We start from the raw sequence: 17496 nt of genomic DNA, 5'->3' as shown, positions 1-17496 counted from the left end.
TTAAAATATTTTGTGTGTGTTTTAGGCAGGTTAATCTATTCGTCAGGTTACGTCTTTTTTCATTTAGGTAATCGTCTGGTTACATCTTAGTTGCTTCTGCAGGTGGGAGAAGATATAAATCCGTAGTCATAGGAGACTATTGAAGAGTAAAAAAGGAAATATAAAATGCCACAAGGCAGAAAATAGAAGAAATTGTTCAAGCCTGGAACGCCCGCACCTGGTTACCTGAACCGTATATGCTGGGCCCGCTTGAACCAAGTGGATACCGTCTCTCGCCATGTCACCGTTTCTCACTTTTCCTTTTGTGCCTCATCTTGGCGTATATAGTTCTTTTTGTTCACCTTAACTCTTGTTTTCTCAAGAATCTCAGCATACTACCAAGCTCCACCTCCGAACAGCAATAAACTCGCTCTTGCAATTAGGGTTTCTGTTTCCTATAAAGGCCTCAAGCTCTGTTGCCCCGTGTGGCTTCCTATCGAATATCTCTGGCGACGTAGGGACGTCGTTTTGTCTCTGGTACTTCGCTTTTCCCCGCCTCTTTATTGTTCATTTGGCGCTCCTCTTTTTTCGTCAAGACCATTGTGCCGTTAGTCTGTCGCTTTTGCATGTTTACAGCTCCCGTCAACGTGGTCGTTTTTCAGTTTCGGCGCCTCCGAACTGGTTAACTTTCGGCGCACTGTCCTATTGATGATACTAGATCGTTTGTTTCTTTTTATGCTATTAAAATAGGACAGTCTGCCGAGTGGGGAGGCTAGCATCTTGTCAATTTTTAATTGGTTGTACTGGAGTACTAATGTCGAATGTCAAAAACGAACTTTAATGCTATTGCTCTCTTTCATACCTCCATCGCCGGGCATCCGCATATTTAGAGCATTTAGGCACCTTTGGCATGCGCGGGAAATGCATATCCGTGGTAGAATTAGCCGTCTTTTTATGTGATTTGACTTGAACTACTGTTGCAGCAGATTCCTGGAATTCATCTTTGTGAACATTCGTGCAGTCACAGGAGTTCCCTACAGAATGTTGGAGCACCTATAACATTGAAATATCATACTCGTCTGCATTCTCATAGGAGCATCACAATTATCATGGATGACAAAGAAAAGTCGCCCAAGGAGCGAGCTGAGGAACTCAAAATCCTTGCTAACGAAGCATTTAAAGGTATCTAGCGACCTTTCTATTTCTAACTGGATCTTTAGTAGCATCCACTTATTGATGAATCTTTGTTCTAGTCGGTCTTTGACAATTACTAATATAATTATCCATGTGTTTGTGCGTTTTATTTCTCAGCTCATAAGTTCTCTCAAGCTATCGATCTTTACACTCAAGCTATTGAACTAAATCCTCATAATGTGGTATACTGGTCAAATCGAGCAATTGCCCACACAAAACTTGAGGAATACGGGAGTGCCTTACAGGATGCAACGAAAGCTATTGAAGTCGACCCTAGATATTCGAAGGCATGAATTATCTCCAGAATTCTGAACCCTGTATTTTTTGTCCATTCTATTGCAATTTCATTGTAATAGTTATTATTTCATCTCCTGTGCAGGGTTACTATAGGCGAGGTGCTGCTTATCTTGCAATGGGAAAATTCAAGGAAGCTTTAAAAGATTTTCAACAGGTTAACTATGTCATCTCCTTACCGTATTTTGATTCCTCTATGAAAGGGCTTGGCTTTATTAACTTTGAAAAAAAAACTTCTATCTTTATCCAGCTATAATTTTGGTATCTAATACTCTGTATATTGATATTTAAAGGGTTTGAACCTCTCTTAGTAAATTTATGATTGCTGCTGATTTATGATCTGTGGGATGACTTTGTAGTCGTTTATCTTTCTATATCTTTCTCTTCCCAGATTTTGTTCTGTCTGCTCTCTCATAGGGTGGAGAGGTTGTGAGTGTATCTAGTTGAGGCTTTATTAGAATTCCTAAATGTCTGATACAGTTCATTAACGGTTGTATCAGTCAGTACAGACCATTAAAACAGTGGTGATTGGCTCTGTCAATTAAGAATTAACTATCAGATCTTAAGGTACCTGATAGCATCATGCTAATGACTTTGATGGCCAGAATGAATTTTATCCATAAGCTTATACTTGGTTTATTTTGGTAGATTACTCAGAGACGGTTGTGCATTCTTCTCCTAGGCTTATAGTTTTCATGTGGAGTAATGAATTTTATATGCAAGTTTTCTATTTGGTCTGGAGTAGTAGTCATGATGTCATTCATGGGTGGGTGTCTTTCTGAGACGTGTTGTGGATCGCCTGACACAACAGATTTTGAGGAGGCCGTGATGTTGCATCCCACTGAGACATTCCCCTTAAATTTTCTTTTCTTTTTTCACATTTAGCATTAGACTTCCATGGCAAATAATCATTTAATTATTTAGTTTATTAAACAGAAACTGTGACTCTTACCTTTTTTATCCTTAGGTGCAAGTGGAAGTGAAATTACATAACCTCAATCTCTGGTTGGAAATACCGAAGAAAGCACATTTTCTTGTAGCTGAATAGGGAAAGTTGAACTTGGAAATTCGTTGTAGTTTTAGGTTTCCACTGTTTCCTATAGCATTAGTTCCACTTTTGGCAATATTTGAGGGTATCAAGTTGTTGACAAATAGTTGCCACAGGCACAAGAAGACACTGTGATGCATATGACCTAGAGAAAGAGTGCACGTTGTTGTTGGAAATTGCCAAATTCATGACAAGTGTAACATAAACATGTCTTTAAAAAAATGAACTGAATAGGAATTGATTGTTGATATTTCTGTGAGTATGCCATTGTTCAGGAGAACTATCAAAGTTGTCATAAATATAGCTTCGACTTGTTCTAACAATTGGAAACATAATTTCCTCTGATTCCACTCTTCACATTTTCGTTTTTATTGTTTTTAAAGCTTGTAAGGGTAGATTCTAGCGAAAATCAATCTTAACAGATTTTCTGTTTTCTAGTTACAAAATATGAATATGAATGAAAGAAGAACTTCATAGTGATCTTTCAATGTACATACATATTTTATAATGTCGTAGTGATGGATCCTATTAATCCCATATCCATGTTTGCTTGAACTCGTACCCTTCTTTTCTCTTCAAGGAAGAATGAAATCCTTCAGGAAGTAATTTTTTAGTTGGAGATGGTTGTGTAGAAGTACACAGTGGAGGATCAAAATTTTAATGAAGTTTTGTTGCTGATCTCATTGCTATCATCACCTTGGGAGTATATAACTGCTTCTTCTATCGTGTCATATGATAGAAGAAGCATCTCAAAACGATGTAGATGCTCTGTGGGAACTGTTATCTATGTTCACAATATGCAGAAATTTTTAGGAAGAGTAGTGTTCTTCCAGTTCTCGACATCCACTCTTGCAACCTTTCTGGGCTTTGAACTTTTTTGGAAAAATATTGCCTTTGATTTTTTATTCCTACAAGAGTATGGTAAGCTAAAAACAATTTATCCTTGTTTTTTATTTTGAGATTTTATGAACCTCAAGAATGGGCACTTGTCAGCATCTAAGCCAATTTACTAATTCCATTTCATATAGTGTTTGTCACTCTTAATACATCTTTTGGATGTTATTTGACTAAATATGTTTGAGTTCCATTTTTTTTTTCTGTAATGAAAGTTTTAAATGGAAATTATTTTCTATAGATGCTACATGCTGTCATTACATCTTTCTTAGTTTTTCCAAATTTAGTCCATCCTCCTATCCAATAGTTTCTGGCACTCTATTGATATAATTAAAATCATGGAGGCTTAATCTGCCTTCAAAAATTTATTTAGGATACAGGGCTATGCAACAGTCTAAACATTGTCACTTGCCCCTCACTTGAACTAGGTCAAGAGACTCTGTCCAAATGATCCTGATGCTAACCAAAAGTTGAAGGAATGTGAGAAAGCTGTGCAGAAGATCAGATTTGAAGAAGCTATTGCTACATCTGATTCTGAAAAACGCTCAATTGCTGATTCTATTGATTTTCACTCCATAGGTATTTATCTTTCCTGTCTTTGTGGTGGCTATTTCTCTTCTTTCCAAAGATTTGAAGGTAAATTGTTATTTGCTTGAGATAACTTGAAAACCATAGAATCTTTCTTTTATTTTGCAAGTCTATGTGATAAATGCAGCTAAGTAGTTTATTTTAAAGGATTATTAAATTAAGAGCTTTCTCCAGAGTGTGCATTTTTTTGGAATTTTGACCAACTACAAAAAACAGTCTTTATTTAAGTTGGATGTGTAAAATTTAAAGGAGAGTGCACGAAATTCTGGTTTGTACCAATACTTGCAAAGCCTCCCCCCCTCTGCCTTCATCAATCATCAAGAATCGTAGGCGTACATTTGCTTCCAAGTTTACCCTCAGATTGTGCAGCAGGTGCTCCCTTACCTTGGTTCCCTAAAAATTACCTTTGATAGTAACTCCATTGGAAATCCTGGTCCTGTAGGTATTAATGGGGGACCATGAGGGCTCTGTTCCCCTAACCTTCTCTGGACCAACTGGTTCCTGCGATTTACCTAAAGCAGAAAGAAAATCTTTATCGCAGGGTTTAAGATTTTTATAAGCAGCATTTTTGTGGCCCTGTTACTGTTGAAAAGGATTCAGCCATGGTGATTAGTTGGATGAAGAAAACTCTGCTCCCCCTTGGCATTTAGCTTACATTTATGATGAAATCAAATACCATTGTGGTTCTTTGATTATCTCTTAGTAGCATACCGTGAGGGCTGCCAATAACAAGTCTGTCTCTCCTGGCAAGGGGAGATCATTACCTGCCCATCTTTGCTGGTTGGAGAGTCTATTCCTTTTGTAGCCTAAATCTTTGTTTGATTGTGAAGTTTTCCTATTTTCAGGAAAAAAAGCATTTTAACATTTAAATAAAAAATAAAGGGCAGAAAAAAAAAGTCAGCAGCTTCTAAGGAAAGCAGCAATTTGAGAAACAGCTGCTAGCATCCTTCTTGTTTTCACTGTTTCTTTTGGTCAATGTGATGCAATGGTGACGTAGTTTAGAGCCCTTCTCCAAGGTTCCTCAACTCTGTGCTCCCATCTTTATGGAAAGGAGACTCGCCTGTGGTCAATAGTTGGGCCACAAAGAATAAAAGCCTGTCAGGGCTCTTTCTTATGTACTTTTTTAAAAGTTTTTTAATGTTAAATAGAACTTATTTGTAAAACTTTAAATATGACATGGTTACACGGTTCTGGGAGCACCAATATATTATTGATGCATTAGCTCAGAAGGATCACCCAGCAACACTTCACTGTCAGCACCTATTTCCATCTTTGAGTTTCTCATGTCATATCGTTTCTTTTGTGCTGAGATTATCCACCTTTGTACTCTTTCTCCAATGGGATCTCGCTTTATGGATTTCTTTTTCTCAATGTCATTTAAAAAAACAGAAGAAACAAACTGAAAATAGCTATCATTTAGAAGGTAATAAAATCAGAATTGTATTGAATAGTTAATAATATCTTTTTTTTCACAAGTCCCATTGCATAGGCATTAAACTGGACAAATTTGGTAACTCTTTTGCTGGCTTATTTCAGAAACAACTCTTAATTTGTTGCTTAAAACTTATTTAACAAAAAAATAACTTTAAACTAAAATTAGACATACGGAATTACCACTTTTAAAGTTCCTAATTGAGTATCTTAAGACCAAGCAGGAAACCGGCTCTATTTTAGGCTTACTAATTAAATTTTCAACTAAAGAAACAGTTAATATAATTCTGTTTGCAACTAATTAAAATTTCCGACTCCAACTCCACTGCATTCAGTGCTGTTTTGCAAGGAGTAAAGCTCTACTGATCACTTCATGGAGCCTTTCAAGGTTGAGAGTGACTGATTCATCGGTCTGTGAATCACTGTTGCAAGAAGTCTGGCATATGCCTCCTTGGTGGCATTGTCTGAGATTTGCTTCCTTGCCCGAAATGTTGTTTGTAATTTGTCTCACATTAGAAGTGGCAATGGGCTCTCTGATCAGTTAGCTAACAAAGGGTTTCATCTCCAGTCTCTTGTTGTTTTTATCAATCCCTGTTGTTAATGATCTGTTGTTTGCTCTCTTGGCCTTTGATTTTTAATGAATTCTCCTTTTTCAACAAAAAAATAAACTCAACTAAAATAGTAAAGTACCACTGCTAAATTTCTGACCGAGATCTTCAATAAAACAAGAAGTTTCGACTGTTTAGAACTTTCTGTTTCAGAAATTGAAGACTAAAATAGGAAATTCATTTCTCTTTAACTTGAGCTTCCTTTATCCTTCTTCCACAACATATTTGATCTGGGGTATTGCATAAAGGCTCTTGGAGAGGCTGGACTCATCCTTGGCTGCGTCCAACTTTTTTACCTTAGAAAAGTATCATTGATTGCAACAATGTCATTTATTTCGTTAAGTTTACAACTGTTAAAATACAAGTTCAGGGGTATTTTGGTCATTTCTTATATTTTCAATATTACATTTTTCTCTTATAGTATGGCTATTAGATAGAGAATGTTTTATTTTATCTCTAGTTAAATTTTCATTCAATTTAGACATGTATTTTAGGAGATATGTAATTTTGAGTATTGAGGGGCATTTTTGTCTTATTGTAAAATTTCACTTAAACCCTGATTATAAAGAAGCAGAAAGGGCATTTCTGGCTCGTATTCCAAGGCAGCAAAGCTGCCTCTCTTCCAGAAATCCATTTTCTCTTCTATTTTCTCCCCAAATCACCTATTTTTCAACAACTATGCTATTATCTGTATTTTATCATTAAAAATGATGAAAATAAGGAAACATCTAAAATTAGCCTCAAACATTAATACATGACACAAGAAATAAATGAAGATCAAGTACAAATCAAGTTTTAAGTCACTCAATTTAAATTTGATAATTAGATTAAAATTGGGTACACCTGGCTTAAATGGACTTTGGTTCATACTCAAATTTTCCCTTTCTTTTCTTTCTTTCTTTCTTTTTAGGTAACCATATGGTGAAAAGTATGATACTTTTGTAAATTCTTTTTTGTTGGTTTATTTCCTTTTTAAGGCTTCTAGGCTCACTGTTAACATTTTATAAAGGTTTTTGCTTTTGTGACTCAAACAAAATCCTATCCTGCTTTTGAGTCTCATATTACCTGAAAATTACCTGCCTACTTTCATGCTCACGAAAAACTGGAGTGAAAAGTTTGCAGTGCCTAAATTTCTGCTGGAATACGTGGTAGCAGATTGTTTTTCAGTTGTTCTAAAATGGATTGATATTTTTTTTTCAGAGGTGGATTCGTCATACACAGGTGCAAGGATTGAAGGAGAAGTTGTAACTCTGGATTTCGTAGAGAAACTGATAGAAGATTTCAAAAATCAGAAGTGCTTGCATAAAAGGTACTTGCAAATGAGACTTTGCTTTTGAAATATCTGTTTGTATCAAGTGAAACATTAAAGCTGTTCCATATTCTAAAAGTGCTTTTGAAATATCTGTATGTATTAAGTGAAACATTAAAGCTGTTCAATATTCTAAAAGCTCATATTCTTTTCGATAGATATGCATTCCAGATTGTGTTGCAGGCCAGGGAAATGCTACGAGCTATGCCTTCTCTTGTAGATGTAACTATTCCAAATGGCAACCATTTCACAGTTTGTGGTGATATACATGGCCAGGTAGTTTTAAGTTCTGGACTAAGGTCTGATAGCACCAATGGATTCTTTTGAAAGCTCCCTTTTTGTTTCAAATTATTGAGATGATTTTTGAAATGGGATTTAAGGTGACAACTTTGGAGTGACCCAGCCTCAAATGCTGCAAGTGGGGGTTTCTTGATGTGGGGCTGGGGTATCATCTTGGGGAGCACTCAGGGGTGAGGAGAGGAGAGAGGATTGGTTGTAGCCATAATGTAGAAATAAAAAAGGGATAACTTGCATGGGGGTGACTTACACATGCCAAATTAAGATCAGTTGTGATTTGCAATTTTCTCTTAACCTGTTCCTGTGCTGTTTTAAGTGTCGTCCATTCACTTTACTTTAAGATTATTTTGCTATGGCATTTCAAGTATTTTGTGAAGGATGGGAATTCATTTTTTGAGCTATAGTAATTGGCAGTGACTAATGCTCATTGGCATTTCTACAGTTTTATGATCTACTGAATATCTTTGAACTCAATGGGCTTCCTTCTGAAGAGAATCCTTATCTCTTTAATGGCGATTTTGTGGATAGGGGTTCTTTTTCTCTTGAATGTATTCTTACACTATTTGCATTCAAGTGCATGTCTCCATCAGGTATACAATGTTACATCCCCTCTCCTTATTTTAGGTTAATGTTGTACATTTTGCGATTTTAACCTAGTTGACATATTAAATTTTTTTGTTACGGGTCATGTGTATGTTGTGACTATACCAATCTGGCTGTCACTCTTATATGACTTTGAATCTGCAAAGAATCTTTTCATATAAGGATTAGTTATTTGCGTCTGGACTTCATTGTGAAGCCCAACCTGAATTTTTTTACTTACCTATTCATGGTTGTTTAGGTACTTTACAAATCTTACTCTGTAACTTCAGTGATACAAACTGCAGCATCCAAAAATTCCTGCTGGATGTTTAATGAATGAATTAGCCTGTGCTAGATTGCCAATGCTCCTGGAATTGGGTTAGCTGTCTATATTATTAAGAAAATATGATGAAGTAGCCCCATAATTGTACTCATCGCTATGAACTTTTCAAGCCTTGTGTTAAATTCTGTAAAGTTGGCTTTCTTGGGTTGGAATTGCAAATTCAGTTACATGTACTTTTCTTTTTAGCCAGAGTGGCAGCATAATTGGTTTTTCTTTCAATTTTTTTGAATTAATGATTCTTCCCTCTTCTCTTCATTGTTTTCTCTTATTTTTTCTTGTTAGAAAATACATCCAAGGGTATTTTGGTTATTTGACCACTCCAGTGGTTAATTTTCTTTATATAATCTTGTTCTGCATGTTAAATTATATTAGTGGTTAAATTTTCATGTACATAGGATGTGTAGTTAGGGTGATATAAGGAGATTAAGGTTTATTAAGTGTATAGGAACATTTTTGTAATATGTGACCCAAAACACTTATTTAAGGAGTCTGGTAATTCGTGCACAGTTCCCAATGAAGCCATTCAGGCTCTTCAGAAAGTTCTTCTTCTCTTTTCTCCCATTTATCTCAATTTTCTCTCTTCCTTCACCTAAATCTTGATTTTTACATTTCTCCTCTGCCTTCTTTTGCCATGTCACGTGTAAGAATGATTAGAGAACCAATAAGAGTTTTAGAGGTCTTGAAGTACTGCAGTTTGATCTTGCACTGTGGATAAGAAAATGCTGTCATAAAATAGTTTAATTCTGACAAGGATTGATGTGAAGAGAATTGATTAACTAACATTATGGGTATCAGATTCCACCCAGCTCTTTTAATTCACATCATGGCAATTGTTCGTTCTAATAAAGAGCACTTTTGTGAAACAATGTCTTACTGTTACCACCTAATATCTCTTGCTGTTAGTCTTATCTTTTCTACTGCCATCAATACATTTTTACCTTGCTGCATTTTGGATCTAGTTTTTTGTAAGGTCATTGTTCCTAACGTTTCTATTGGAAATATGCTAAATTAAATGCTTCTTCTGGATATTTTCAGCTATGTATCTCTCTAGAGGAAATCATGAAAGCAAGGGTATGAACAAGATATATGGTTTTGAGGGGGAGGTCAGGTCAAAATTGAGCGAGACATTTGTTGAACTATTTGCAGAAGTATTTTGCTGTTTACCCTTAGCACATGTCCTTAACAACAAAGTATTTGTTGTTCATGGAGGCCTATTTAGTGTTGATGGGGTAAAACTTTCTGATATTAGAGGAATTGATCGTTTTTGTGAGCCTCCTGAGGAAGGTAACATGACATCCATTTCTTACGTGCTTGTTGTTTTGTGTTCCAATAAAAAGAATATCTTCTTTCTTCATTATGATTCTATCATATTGGCCTAATATATTTAGTTTAATAAACTAACTCTAGAGATAGTTCCTTGGAGCTAACAACAATGGTCTCATGGGTGCGTTTCCGAAACGAGTATAAACTCATCGTAATAGATTCTGAAAAATAAAGTTCCTTGGAACTAATAATTGTTGCCTTGCTTTTGATGTGCGCCAAGATTCTTGTACATGGAGGTTCATGTGAAACCCCACTTCTAGGTTTTTGTTGTTATGTGCTTCATATGCTGACCCTGTATTTTGTTCAGGGTTGATGTGTGAATTGCTTTGGAGTGACCCACAACCTCAACCTGGAAGAGGTCCTAGCAAGCGTGGTGTGGGTCTTTCTTTTGGTGGGGATGTGACAAAGAGATTTTTGAAAGAAAATAATCTAGGTACTTGGTAGCCATATGCTTTTTCTTTTCTTCCATATCTTTTGAAGCAGCTCCTAACTTGCATAATTATCTGCCAGATCTAGTTGTACGGTCCCATGAAGTGAAGGATGAAGGTTATGAGATTGAACATGATGGCAAGCTTATCACCGTCTTCTCTGCTCCAAACTATTGTGATCAGGTAGTCAGACTCTGTCAGTCCTCACTTTGTGAGCACACGTTTGGTTCTTGCTTATATAACTTCGATGAAGCGGTTACTAAAGTATTCATAAAATTGCTTTTTTTGTTTTTTCGTTTCTTGTTTCACATGAAAATATGTAATTTATGATGTTGCTAGTTGATTATAATAGGCTGCCCACCCACCGATGTTTCGTGATTTTTATATTTATATTTTTCTGTGCTTTTGTTAATCATATGAGGCAAACCATGTCTCAGTTCTTTTAAAGCTATGCAACACTTTTGCTTCGTTTGATTCAGATGGGAAATAAGGGCGCATATATACGCTTTAAAGCTCCAGAAATGAAGCCTGAGATTGTTTCTTTCTCTGCAGTGGTGAGTTTCTTTCTTTGATGGCAATGCTGTCGTTTATTTATTCCGATCATCTCAGTTCTCGATCATTAGACAGCAGCCATGTATTCGTATTCATGAGTTTGGCCCATGGGTAAGATGCGTTTGACGGATATTGATGAACTTGTAACTGTGCAGCCGCACCCAGATGTCAAGCCAATGGCGTATGCAAACAACTTCCTTCGAATGTTCTCTTGATACATTGGCAGGTAAAAGGGTACAGAAAAAGTTGGTAGAACTTTAGAAACAGAAGACGAATGACACCTTTCACCGTTTTTATCTGCCGCATTAAATTACCTTTTCAAGTGATAGTTCCTGTGTTTAGTGCTTTATATAAGATTGTCTAGGTAGATCGGTTTTTTTATAGATGGTGATGTTGCTTACCCATTGGCAAGCCATGTACAATGTACATTCTGTTCTATTTATCTTTTCTCAAGTGTTTTTTATCATTCGGCCCTGGTACGTTTCTTTTGCATAAAAGGCTAGTGTTAGCAGATACTTTTGCAAGACCCGCTGGTTAAAGTCATTTCAATTACTATGGAATGTATGTCGTCCCTCGATTGCCATTTTTGAAATTCCGGCAGTGCACATCACAAATATTCTTCTATGGGCAAGACCCACATCGAGGGAAACGATTACACACGGATTTAATTGACTGATCTGCTGCTTTCTTGAATTAGAACTGGATGACCATAATGCTTAGTAAATATATGATGAAGTTCTATAGCAAAGAGGGGGATCGTGACTTCAAAGTACAATATAGCACAAAGCAGATCGTAATTTATTGACGCTAGGTATTTTGCTGACGAGCAGGATCTATTTTCATCTAGGGTGGAGGAAACAATGACTAGTTACCTCCACCTGAAAGATTGCAATCGTCAATCTTCTCCCACGATTCGAGGGTTGTATCCTGTGTGTCTGTTTTGTAGAGTGTGAGACGAGAGACATCAAAGCTGGCGTTGCAGATTTCCGGATCGAGTAACTTGACCATTTCTACAGCTTTCTCCTTCTCTTCATCGGATAAGCCTCCGTACAGCAGGCTTAGATGCGGCATATAAGCTGCAGCAGGCACACATCAATAAGATGCATTTGCTGAGAGATATAAGAATGAAATTCACGGGGAGAGGCACTTACTGGTCGATCTTTGGTATCCAAAATGACTACTTGACTGATGACTTGCTTCAACAACCTGAAGACAGACGAGGAAAAGAAAAACTCTGAATCATAAAGATATCCAAAAAACAGGCAAGCAGGGAAAAAATTGAAATCCCCATAATTAACAAAAGCAGAAGCTCGTATTGGTAAAAACAGAGGCAATGGTACTACCTCAGGAGTGGGATCCACAAGTAGATAGACGCTCTGGTAAAAAAACGTTCCTCTACCCACAGAATTTATACGAACTGTATACGATTTGATACCCTCGCAGGACGATCGAAGCTTTTGCAGAGCGTCTTTTTCGGGGAGACGGATCGCACCAACGACAGTTATGTGGGGCTCAAACGCGGGGCCACCGAACTCGTCTCTGAGTTTCCCCATGAGCTTCTGCAGTCTTTCCTTCAAGGGCTCGGGAGGAACCGCCCAGACGGAGTAAAAAGCCGTTTCTTCTTCAATGGAGGAAGACATATTACCCGAGAGACCGGATCCCTGGAACCCTAGTGTTTTGAAGAGGATTGCAGAACATAATGTCCTCCGATGGTCCTCATATCCAAGCCGGGCATGTCATGAAAAGATGCCCTTTCTTTTACACTTTACAGGGTTGACACGTGGCGACGCTGTTGTTTAGCACCGCAAACCCACCCAGTTACATTATTTTCGCAGGCGTTTCGAGAATATAATAGAGAAGCGATTATGAAGTCGATTGTTCATAATCGTTCACTTTGAGTGAAATAGCGAGCCAGCTCGAGTTTGTCGAACCTGTTTGAGCTTGGCTTCACTGTAAAACTTCGTGTTCGAGATCCAGCTCAGCTTAGTATCCCTCCTTAGATCCTTAGATTGAAATCAATTTTCTCAAAAATTTCAAATAAGATCAACGAGTTGGGTTCGATTTTAACATACATTTTAAACTATTTTTTAATAAGAATAAATAGAAATTTTTTGGTGATGGACTTAATTCTATTGAACCTTACATTATTGCAAAAGAATCTTTAAGATTTTACAACAGAGCAACATGGCATATTAATGTATAGAAAGAACAAATTTCTTTATCAATAACATTTGTTCTATTCATAAGTAGCAACATCGTATGTAAATAAAAATAATCATTAATAAACCAAAGAGAGAATTGACAAAAGTAATTAGGGTAAAAGGTGTTTTGGTAAAAAAATATGTGTTAATGAGTCGAATCAAGCTAAGAAATAATCATATACATTACTGGTGTTACACATGTGACACATTCAATGTGGCAGATTTTCAGCTGCCTTGGGGTCTTCTCTGTGACAAAAGTAAGTAAAAAAACATCTGATGCGACTAAGTAAGAATTGAGACCAATAACTTTGTATCTATATGTGTACAGGCTTTTTCAGATTCGTGAAGGCTGTGGCCCTCTCGTGTCCCTTCCGATGTTCCCAAGTCGGTGATTTTGACGTCCCTGTGTCAAGTCAAAAATCCCACCGGAGATATTTTTTAACGGGTTGTCTTGATTTTTTTTTTTTAAATATATCAAATAAATTATATATAAAATTATGTATATATTTTACATAAAATTAGACATATAATTTACATAAAATTGGACATAACTTCTACTTAAAATTGGGCATAAAGGTAACATCCAATTGAGTAAACTTTAACCTTCTTATATTTGAGTCGAGCTTCGAGCTCGAGCCGATCCTAGCCTCGAGCATAAAATTATAATCGAGTTCGAGTTTCAACCTATATTTAATACTCTACATAAAATATATGTCAAATAAGTTATATATAAAATTATACATACATTTAAAAAAAAAAAGAATGATAGGGGAGGTTCGAGATTAAATCTCGATAATGTATTAGAACACACCAATATCAATTTTTTTACCCCAAATATTGTTTAGCTTATTTTTTAATTTTTTAATCTGGCCATAAATTTACTGTGGCCTCTTTAGTGCCCCTCGTTGAAAATTTATATTTTAGGAAAAATTACAAATATTTTTCTTAGGATATATATTTCCAAAAAAAACCTTTAAATAAAATCCTATTATTATTAGTGACTTACTAGAAAATTACAAAAAATATTTTAAAATTTTCTTAGGAAAGTTAAATGGACCTTTTATTGCCTCTTCTGAGGAAATAAATAAAAATTAATAATCAATATAATATATGATTATACTTATCGATAAATTTTTAATCAAATAAAATGTTAAACACAAAATTGATATGAAAATTGTCTCGTGTTAAAAGTATTACAACAACATCAACTATCAAATACTTATTCAAAAAATTTCTATAAAGTTTTTTAGCCCATCTTGGTTGGAAAATTTTATTTAAAAAATTATATGATTTTTTAATAAGAATTTCTAATTAAAAAAATATTTTAAAAAAATGAAGCACTAATAGTCCCTAGAAACGTATTTCTACTGAAAATATCTTTTCAACATTTCTTTAAAAAACTACTAATAGTCTCTAGAAACATATTTCTACTAAAATATTTTTTCAATTTCTTCAAGATCCATGAGAAAGTGACAATCGGAGTTCAAGAAAGAATTTTTTTTTTTTTTCACTTGCTTATGATCTCGTACGTGCGAAATCATACGATGTCTTTGCGGTCGCTGGGGCTGACGGCTGCGATGGAAACAAAGATAAAAGTAGACAAGGGGTGGAAGAAATCAAACCAAGTAACGACAAAGGTGGCCAAAGAGTAACTATTGATGGCCACAACAGCGGACAAGAAGGGTTCGACGGTGACGAGGGGAGGAATTAAGAGGGGCCGGTGACGAGGGGAGGACTTAGATTCTTTTATCTCCAACAAAGCCGGAACCAAGTTGAATTCGAACAGCTTGAGAACCGGCTCCGTTGGTTGCCGGCCCTAATCATGAGAAAATTATCGACGGTGACGAGGGGAGGACTTAGATTCTTTATCTCCAACAAAGCCGGAACCAAGTTGAATTCGAACAGCTTGAGAACCGGCTCCGTTGGTTGCCGGCCCTAATCATGAGAAAATTATTAAAATGATAAATAATAAAATAAACTATTGAGATAACTATACAATTTTTTGGACATTATATATACCGGCCAATCCTCGATCATGGTTGGCCTTCCTGGTCTCACTTTGCCAAAGCGCTGCAAGTCTTCTCACCGGTCTCCGCAAGGTGTATCTTGGAGACGACGCAGTATGTCTGCAACAACTACTACGACTGCCGGGACGCACATCCTGGTCATTCCTTACCCAGCGCAGGGGCACCTAATCCCCCTTCTCGACCTCACTCACCGATTATGCGTTCGGGGCTTTATCATCACCGTGGTCGTTACCCCTAAGAACCTCCATCTTCTCCAGCCCCTCATCTCCAATAGTCCGTCAATCAAGACTTTGGTGCTTCCCTTTCCAAACTCTCCAGACGTTCCTCCGGGCGTCGAGAACGTCAAAGACCTCCCGCCCGGCATACCCAATTCGGTCGTCATGGGCGCCCTTCGCGCCCTTCATGATCCTCTCGTCGATTGGTTCCAGTCCCACCTTTCTCCGCCTCACGTCATTCTCTCCGATTTCTTCACCGGCTGGACTCACCATCTCGCTCAACAACTCGGTATCCCTCGGCTCGTCTTCTACTCGTCCGGTGCGTGTTTGATCTTAGTCACAAACTGGCTGTGGGATCATTTCAGCCTGTTGGAGCCGGCGGATTCTGATCTGGTGACTATTTCGGATATTCCCAATTCGCCTTCCTTCTTTTACCGGCAACTACCTCCCATTTTTAGGCGATACTGGGAAAACAAATCGAAGATGGGTTTTATTAAGGACGGCATGACCGCTAATAACTCGAGTTGGGGCGGCATCTTCAACTCTTTTGGGGCGTTGGAAGGGAGATGTTTGGAGCACCTCAAGGAAGAAAACGGCCACTCCCGTCTCTGGGCAGTAGGCCCGCTGTTGCCGTCAGAAGATGTTAGCGGTCGGGGCGGGAGTCCATCCATCCCCACCGACCAGGTGCTGGAATGGCTGGACGCGTTCTCGGAGAGCTCCGTGGTTTACATTTGCTTCGGGAGTCAGGTCTCACTGACGCAGCCTCAGTGCGAGGAACTCGCCGTCGGCATCGAGAAAAGTGGAGCCCGATTTATATGGTGCGTCAAGGTAGATGGCTCCGGCGGCGAGTACGGAGTGGTTCCCATCGAATTTGAGGAACGAACTGCGGAAAGAGGTTTGGTGATCAAGGGATGGGCCCCGCAGGTGGCGATTCTCAAACATCGTGCAGTCGGCGCCTTCTTAACTCACTGCGGCTGGAACTCGGTACTGGAAGGGATCATCGCCGGTGTGACACTACTGGCATGGCCGATGGCTGGGGATCAATTCGTCAACTCCAAAATGTTGATACATGATATGGGTGTAGCCGTTCTGGTGTGCGAAGGACCAGATACTGTTCCCGACTCGGATCACCTGGCTCGTGCACTGTCTGAGTCGGTGAGCAGTGCACGGCCAGAGAAAGCACGCGCAGCGGAACTGCAGAAGGCTGCCATGAATGCGCTGAAGGAAGGAGGTAGTTCAAAGAAGGATCTGGAGGATCTAGTGGAGGAGTTGTCGGCACTATCGAACGAGAAGATCGGAAGATGAGATCAGTCGGGGGACCACACCGCGCTGGTGCGCCTTGTGTAATGGGAATGGGAAATACTCATTTACATGTGTAACCAGTACTCATAAAATTCGGGTCTTCATTATATGCAAATAAAAAAATTAGGAAATTTTACTAAATTACCTATTATTAATAACCAAGTTAACCGGTCAACTCCACGTATGTACATGGAATTAACACCATGTGACACGGTCGGTGATAAAAACGAAATACAGAACGACAAAGTAGAGGATATAATTTCTGTTATTTATTGATAAACTAACAATAGATATATATATATATATATATATATATATATATATAGACTTAATACATAAAAATAGACACGACACGATAGGCACGATCCAATGTGCAAAACAGACTCTTACTTAACTAATGAAACATAACTCACTCCTAAAGGCTAGGACAACTCAACTAATTTTCTTAATAATTCCTCCCTTAAATTGATGTTCCAGGCACAAAAAGAACATTAGCGATAGTGTGGGTGAATTTCCTTTGGTTTGGATTGTTACTTTTCCTTTTCCCATAACAGAAATTGTGGAGTTGTCACCAAACTTAATAGAATTGCGAAAGGATTCATCCAAGTCAAAAAATGCCTTCTTCTCTCCACACATGTGGTTGCTGCAGCTAGTGTCTAAATATCATATGTTTTGTTGAGTTTCTTCCTTCACATTACACACCATAAAAAAAGATACTTCTTCTTCATTTTCTGCAAAGTTAGTTTGATCTCCATGTTGTTTATTCAAATCAGTTTGACATTCTGATTTATAATGACCATACTTATGACATATGAAACATTCAACATTAGACTTGTCTGCTGACTTTGATCTATAAGTTGTTGAGTGGTGGCCTCCACGTC

General features: G+C 37.6%; 3 protein-coding genes across 5 annotated transcripts; 2 read left to right on the top strand and 1 right to left on the bottom strand.

The window, feature by feature from the left end:
- Positions 1 to 364: 364 nt before the first annotated feature.
- On the top strand, positions 365 to 11336 carry LOC137962413 (serine/threonine-protein phosphatase 5-like). 3 transcript variants are annotated; one of them, XM_068809264.1, is made up of 13 exons: positions 365 to 516; positions 1001 to 1161; positions 1291 to 1460; positions 1553 to 1624; positions 3838 to 3988; positions 7237 to 7345; positions 7504 to 7621; positions 8085 to 8232; positions 9603 to 9851; positions 10198 to 10323; positions 10401 to 10501; positions 10798 to 10872; positions 11026 to 11336. In XM_068809264.1, exons 2-13 carry the CDS (start codon positions 1089 to 1091, stop codon positions 11083 to 11085), a joined length of 1452 nt encoding a protein of 483 aa, XP_068665365.1. In that variant the 5' UTR covers positions 365 to 516; positions 1001 to 1088; the 3' UTR covers positions 11086 to 11336. The 3 variants fall into 3 exon arrangements, with proteins under 3 accessions (XP_068665365.1, XP_068665366.1, XP_068665367.1); XM_068809265.1 differs by having other exon boundaries at positions 966 to 1161; XM_068809266.1 differs by having other exon boundaries at positions 963 to 1161.
- A 238-nt stretch (positions 11337 to 11574) lies between these two features.
- LOC137962415 (cyclic phosphodiesterase-like) lies at positions 11575 to 12616 on the bottom strand. Its single transcript, XM_068809267.1, has 3 exons — positions 12214 to 12616; positions 12022 to 12076; positions 11575 to 11946 (listed from the first exon to the last, which is right to left on the bottom strand). Exons 1-3 carry the CDS (start codon positions 12508 to 12510, stop codon positions 11735 to 11737), a joined length of 564 nt encoding a protein of 187 aa, XP_068665368.1. The 5' UTR covers positions 12511 to 12616; the 3' UTR covers positions 11575 to 11734.
- A 2502-nt stretch (positions 12617 to 15118) lies between these two features.
- LOC137962349 (flavonol 3-O-glucosyltransferase UGT89B1-like) lies at positions 15119 to 16756 on the top strand. The gene has a single exon (XM_068809161.1). The coding sequence runs from the start codon at positions 15194 to 15196 to the stop codon at positions 16616 to 16618; it is 1425 nt and encodes a 474-aa protein (XP_068665262.1). The 5' UTR covers positions 15119 to 15193; the 3' UTR covers positions 16619 to 16756.
- Positions 16757 to 17496: the final 740 nt, after the last annotated feature.

This window comes from Aristolochia californica, unplaced genomic scaffold, assembly GCF_029961685.1.
Source record: "Aristolochia californica isolate CCGP_79_NKW_82.1479 unplaced genomic scaffold, dmAriCali1.0.hap1 SCAF_4, whole genome shotgun sequence".
NCBI classification, from domain to species: Eukaryota; Viridiplantae; Streptophyta; class Magnoliopsida; order Piperales; family Aristolochiaceae; genus Aristolochia; species Aristolochia californica.
The sequence above is the reverse complement of the archived record's forward strand: the minus strand, read 5'-3'. Positions and strand labels throughout refer to the sequence as shown.

Bases quoted from the DNA above. Each gene is read 5' to 3' on its own strand.
- LOC137962413 (XM_068809264.1), top strand. From the start codon at position 1,089: ATGGATGACAAAGAAAAGTCGCCCAAGGAGCGAGCTGAGGAACTCAAA. The intron at 1,461-1,552 runs GCATGAATTATC...TCTCCTGTGCAG, and splicing joins TCGACCCTAGATATTCGAAG to GGTTACTATAGGCGAGGTGC. The intron at 8,233-9,602 runs GTATACAATGTT...GGATATTTTCAG, and splicing joins CAAGTGCATGTCTCCATCAG to CTATGTATCTCTCTAGAGGA.
- LOC137962415 (XM_068809267.1), bottom strand. From the start codon at position 12,510: ATGTCTTCCTCCATTGAAGAAGAAACGGCTTTTTACTCCGTCTGGGCG. The intron at 12,077-12,213 runs GTAGTACCATTG...GTCTGTCTTCAG, and splicing joins TTGTGGATCCCACTCCTGAG to GTTGTTGAAGCAAGTCATCA. The intron at 11,947-12,021 runs GTAAGTGCCTCT...TGCCTGCTGCAG, and splicing joins TGGATACCAAAGATCGACCA to CTTATATGCCGCATCTAAGC.
- LOC137962349 (XM_068809161.1), top strand. From the start codon at position 15,194: ATGTCTGCAACAACTACTACGACTGCCGGGACGCACATCCTGGTCATT.